We start from the raw sequence: 5,000 nt of genomic DNA on the forward strand, positions 1-5,000 counted from the left end.
GAGAATGGAGAAAGAAGGAAGGAAAGAGCCATGTTGCCATTGTTGGAGAAAGGAAAGAAAGAATGGGAAAAAGGAGGGAAGGAATGGAAAAAGGAGGGAAGAGAAAGGGAAGGGACAAAGGTAAAGGAAAGAAGGGGAAAAGGAGGGAAGGAAGGGAAAGGGAAGGGGGAAAGGTATGAGAGGAGGGAAGAAAGTGAAAAGAAGGGGGGAAAGGAAGGAAGGAGAAAGAAAAAGGAGGGAAGGTAGGAAGAGAAAGGGAAGGGAGAATGGTAAAGGAAGGAAGGGAAAGGGAAGGAGGAAAGGTATGAGAAGAGGGAAGAAAGTGAAAAGAAGGAGGAAAGGAAGGAAGGAGAAAGAAAAAGGAGGGAAGGAAGAAAAAGGGAAGGGACAAAGGTAAAGGAAAGAAGGGGAAAAGGAGGGAAGGAAGGGAAAGGGAAGGGGGAAAGGTATGAGAGGAGGGAAGAAAGTGAAAAGAAGGGGGGAAAGGAAGGAAGGAGAAAGAAAAAGGAGGGAAGGAAGGAGAAAGAAAAAGGAGGGAAGGTAGGAAGAGAAAGGGAAGGGAGAATGGTAAAGGAAGGAAGGGAAAGGGAAGGAGGAAAGGTATGAGAAGAGGGAAGAAAGTGAAAAGAAGGAGGAAAGGAAGGAAGGAGAAAGAAAAAGGAGGGAAGGAAGAAAAAGGGAAGGGACAAAGGTAAAGGAAAGAAGGGGAAAAGGAGGGAAGGAAGGGAAAGGGAAGGGGGAAAGGTATGAGAGGAGGGAAGAAAGTGAAAAGAAGGAGGAAAGGAAGGAAGGAGAAAGAAAAAGGAGGGAAGGAAGAAAAGGGGAAGGGACAAAGGTAAAGGAAAGAAGGGGAAAAGGAGGGAAGGAAGGGAAAGGGAAGGGGGAAAGGTATGAGAGGAGGGAAGAAAGTGAAAAGAAGGGGGGAAAGGAAGGAAGGAGAAAGAAAAAGGAGGGAAGGAAGGAGAAAGAAAAAGGAGGGAAGGTAGGAAGAGAAAGGGAAGGGAGAATGGTAAAGGAAGGAAGGGAAAGGGAAGGAGGAAAGGTATGAGAAGAGGGAAGAAAGTGAAAAGAAGGAGGAAAGGAAGGAAGGAGAAAGAAAAAGGAGGGAAGGAAGAAAAAGGGAAGGGATAAAGGTAAAGGAAAGAAGGGGAAAAGGAGGGAAGGAAGGGAAAGGGAAGGGGGAAAGGTATGAGAGGAGGGAAGAAAGTGAAAAGAAGGGGGGAAAGGAAGGAAGGAGAAAGAAAAAGGAGGGAAGGTAGGAAGAGAAAGGGAAGGGAGAATGGTAAAGAAAGGAAGGGAAAGGGAAGGAGGAAAGGTATGAGAAGAGGGAAGAAATTGAAAAGGAGGAAAGGAAGGAAGGAGAAAGAAAAAGGAGGGAAGGAAGAAAAAGGGAAGGGATAAAGGTAAAGGAAAGAAGGGGAAAAGGAGGGAAGGAAGGGAAAGGGAAGGGGGAAAGGTATGAGAGGAGGGAAGAAAGTGAAAAGAAGGGGGGAAAGGAAGGAAGGAGAAAGAAAAAGGAGGGAAGGAAGGAAGAGAAAGAGAAGGGGGAAAGGTATGAGAAGAGGGAAGAAAGAGAAAAGAAGAGAAGGAAGGAGGGAAGGAGAAAGAAAAAGGATGGAAGGAAGAGAAAGGGAAGAAGTGTGAGAAGAAGGAAGAAAGTGAAAAGAAGAGAAAGAAGGAAGGAGAAAGAAAAAGGAGGGAAGGAAGGAAGAGAAAGGGAAGGGAAGGGGAAAAGGTAAAGGAAGGAAGGGAAAAAGGAGGGAAGGAAGGAAGAGAAAGGGAAGGAGGAAATGTATGAGAAGAGGGAAGAAAGTGAAAAGACGAGAAAGAAGGAAGGAAAGAAGGAGAAAGAAAAAGGAGGGAAGGAAGAAAAAGGGAAGGGACAAAGGTAAAGGAAAGAAGGGGAAAAGGAGGGAAGGAAGGGAAAGGGAAGGGGGAAAGGTATGAGAGGAGGGAAGAAAGTGAAAAGAAGGGGGGAAAGGAAGGAAGGAGAAAGAAAAAGGAGGGAAGGAAGGAAGAGAAAGAGAAGGGGGAAAGGTATGAGAAGAGAGAAGAAAGAGAAAAGAAGAGAAAGAAGGAAGGAAGGAGAAAGAAAAAGGACGGAAGGAAGAGAAAGGGAAGAAGTGTGAGAAGAAGGAAGAAAGTGAAAAGAAGAGAAAGAAGGAAAGAGAAAGAAAAAGGAGGGAAGGAAGGAAGAGAAAGGGAAGGGAAGGGAAAAAGGTAAAGGAAGGAAGGGAAAAAGGAGGGAAGGAAGGAAGAGAAAGGGAAGGAGGAAATGTATGAGAAGAGGGAAGAAAGTGAAAAGACGAGAAAGAAGGAAGGACGGAAAGAAGGAGAAAGAAAAAGGAAGGAAGGGAGAGAAAGGGAAGGGAGAAAGGTAAAGGAAGGAAAGAAGGGGAAAGGAGGGAAGGAAGGAAGAGAAAGGGAAGGAGGAAATGTATGAGAAGAGGGAAGAAAGTGAAAAGAAGAGAAAGAAGGAAGGAAGGAGAAAGAAAAAGGAGGGAAGGAAGGAAGAGAAAGGGAAGGAAGAAAGAAGGGTGAAGGAAGAGAAGGAAGAGAAAAAGAAGGAAAGAGGATAGAAAGAAAAAGAAGGGGAAGGGGAAGGAGGGATGGGAGAAGAAAGAAGAAGGAGGGATGGAAGGAAGGAAGGGAAAGGAGGAAATGTATGACGAGGGAGCCTATCTCTAGGACTCCTCCAGCCAAGCTCTGCTTTTCGATCCTCTTCCCTTTTCCAAACTTTCGTAAAACTTGATACTTGTACAATTCACACTTACTCCAGAGCCGCCCCCATCCGGTGACATAGCAGGGATAGTCCTGGGCCAGCAAGGAGCCGTCGGCCGGGAGGCAAGAAGGCTGGATGGTGTCGCTGAACGAGACGTGCTCCGCGAGCTTCAGCAGCGCAATGTCGTTGCTGGAAAACGAGAAGAGACGGCGATCAGAAAGCATCTGTCGGGAGGGCTAGGGTGGTGTCTCTTCCAACTCTTAATGTTTCTGTGAAAGCCAGTGATCACTTAACCCACTCTGATAGGCAATGATGCTTGTCGCCATTGCTCCATATGCCCTCAGTTCGTGCAAACTAAGTTCTTTCAGAACGAGCACACTAAAACTCAACACAGGATCAATCACTTTGCTACTTTCTCCACTGAAGGTGTAGTATATGCCATCGCATGTCCCTGCTCACTTATTTACATTGGTCAGACAAGCAGAGAAGTCAGGCTCAGGATCATTGAGCACAAAAGGAAACATTCCACTGATTCTATTCTGTATAAGCATTTTGTAGACCTGAATCATTTCAAGGACAGATTTTAGAGGTGGTTACTCCACCCAGAGATGGTGTCTCTTCCAACTCTAGCATTCTATGGCGTTATTGTTGTTGTTGTTGTTGTTGTTGTTGTTACTATTATTCCTGCTAAGCATGAGTGACTTTGATGGTTTCTCTTCCAACACTAGCATTCTATGACTATTGTTATTATTATTATCATTATTATCATTATTATTATTATTATTATTATTATTATTATTATTATTATTACTATTATTCCTGCTAAGCACGAGTGACTTTGATGATGTCTTTGTTATTATTGTTATTGTTGTTATTGTTGTTGTTGTTGTTGTTACTATTATTATTACTATTATTCCTGCTAAGCATGAGTGACTTTGATGATGTCTCTTCCAACTCTAGCATTCTATGGCTATTGTTATTGTTATTATTGTTATTGTTATTATTAATAATACTATTATTCCTGCTAATCATGAGCAACTTTGATGGTGTCTCTTCCAACTCTAGCATTCTATGGCATTATTGTTGTTGTTGTTATTATTATTATTATTATTATTATTATTATTACTATTATTCCTGCTAATCATGAGCAACTTTGATAGTGTCTCTTCCAACTCTAGCATTCTATGGCATTATTGTTGTTGTTATTATTATTATTATTATTATTATTATTATTATTATTATTATTATTACTATTATTCCTGCTAAGCATGAGTGACTTTGATGATGTCTTTGTTATTATTGTATTATTGTTGTTATTGTTGTTACTGTTGTTATTGTTGTTTGTTGTTGTTGTTATTATTATTATTATTATTATTATTACTAATACTACTATTATTCCTGCTAAGAATGAGTGACTTTGATGGTTTCTCTTCCAACTCTAGCATTCTATGGCTATTGTTGTTGTTATTATTATTATTATTATTATTATTATTATTACTATTATTCCTGCTAAGCATGAGTGACTTTGATGATGTCTTTGTTATTATTGTATTACTGTTGTTATTGTTGTTACTGTTGTTATTGTTGTTTGTTGTTGTTGTTATTATTATTATTATTATTATTACTAATACTACTATTATTCCTGCTAAGAATGAGTGACTTTGATGGTTTCTCTTCCAACTCTAGCATTCTATGGCTATTGTTGTTGTTATTATTATTATTATTATTATCATTATTATTATTATTATTATTATTATTATTATTATTATTATTATTCCTGCTAAGCATGAGTGACTTTGATGGTGTCTCTTCCAACTCTAGCATTCTATGGTGTCATTGTTATTATGCCTACTAAGCATGAGCTGCGTGACCATCTGTCGGGAGGGCTCGGATGGTGCCTCTTCCAACTTACACGACCAAGAAGGAGTTCCACTTCTCGTGGACAATGGCTTTCTCCACGGCCACGGCCACCTGCCCAGCCTCTTCCTCCACCAAGTTCTGTTTCCCCAAAAGGACCCGGTACGTCCGGCTGGAGCTGCAACGAGGAAAGCGGATAAGACGAATGCAAGTAATTATTATTATTATTACTTATTAATAATAATTAATCGATAATCAATAATGATCAGAAGTTCTAATGGCATGGTTAGCAAAGACACCTCTTAATAAATCTTGTCATAGGATCGGATGCATCTTCACTGTAGAATGAATGCTGTTTGACAACAATATTATTATTATTATTATTATTATTATTATTATTATTATTATTATTATTATTATT

The 5,000-nt window shown here is 40.3% G+C and overlaps 1 protein-coding gene across 2 annotated transcripts in view; it reads right to left on the minus strand.

The window, feature by feature from the left end:
- CTRC (chymotrypsin C) overlaps positions 1-5,000 on the minus strand; it is a 14,987-nt gene that overhangs the window by 4,030 nt on the left and 5,957 nt on the right. For both annotated transcript variants that reach the window (XM_060758725.2, XM_067472873.1), the window contains exons 4-5: positions 4,635-4,757; positions 2,775-2,911 (exon numbers count right to left, since the gene is read on the minus strand). In XM_060758725.2, the coding sequence (XP_060614708.2) occupies positions 2,775-2,911; positions 4,635-4,757 (260 nt within the window). The remainder of the gene's footprint in view (positions 1-2,774; positions 2,912-4,634; positions 4,758-5,000) is intronic.

Source organism: Anolis sagrei, chromosome 13 (genome assembly GCF_037176765.1).
Source record: "Anolis sagrei isolate rAnoSag1 chromosome 13, rAnoSag1.mat, whole genome shotgun sequence".
Taxonomy (NCBI): Eukaryota; Metazoa; Chordata; class Lepidosauria; order Squamata; family Dactyloidae; genus Anolis; species Anolis sagrei.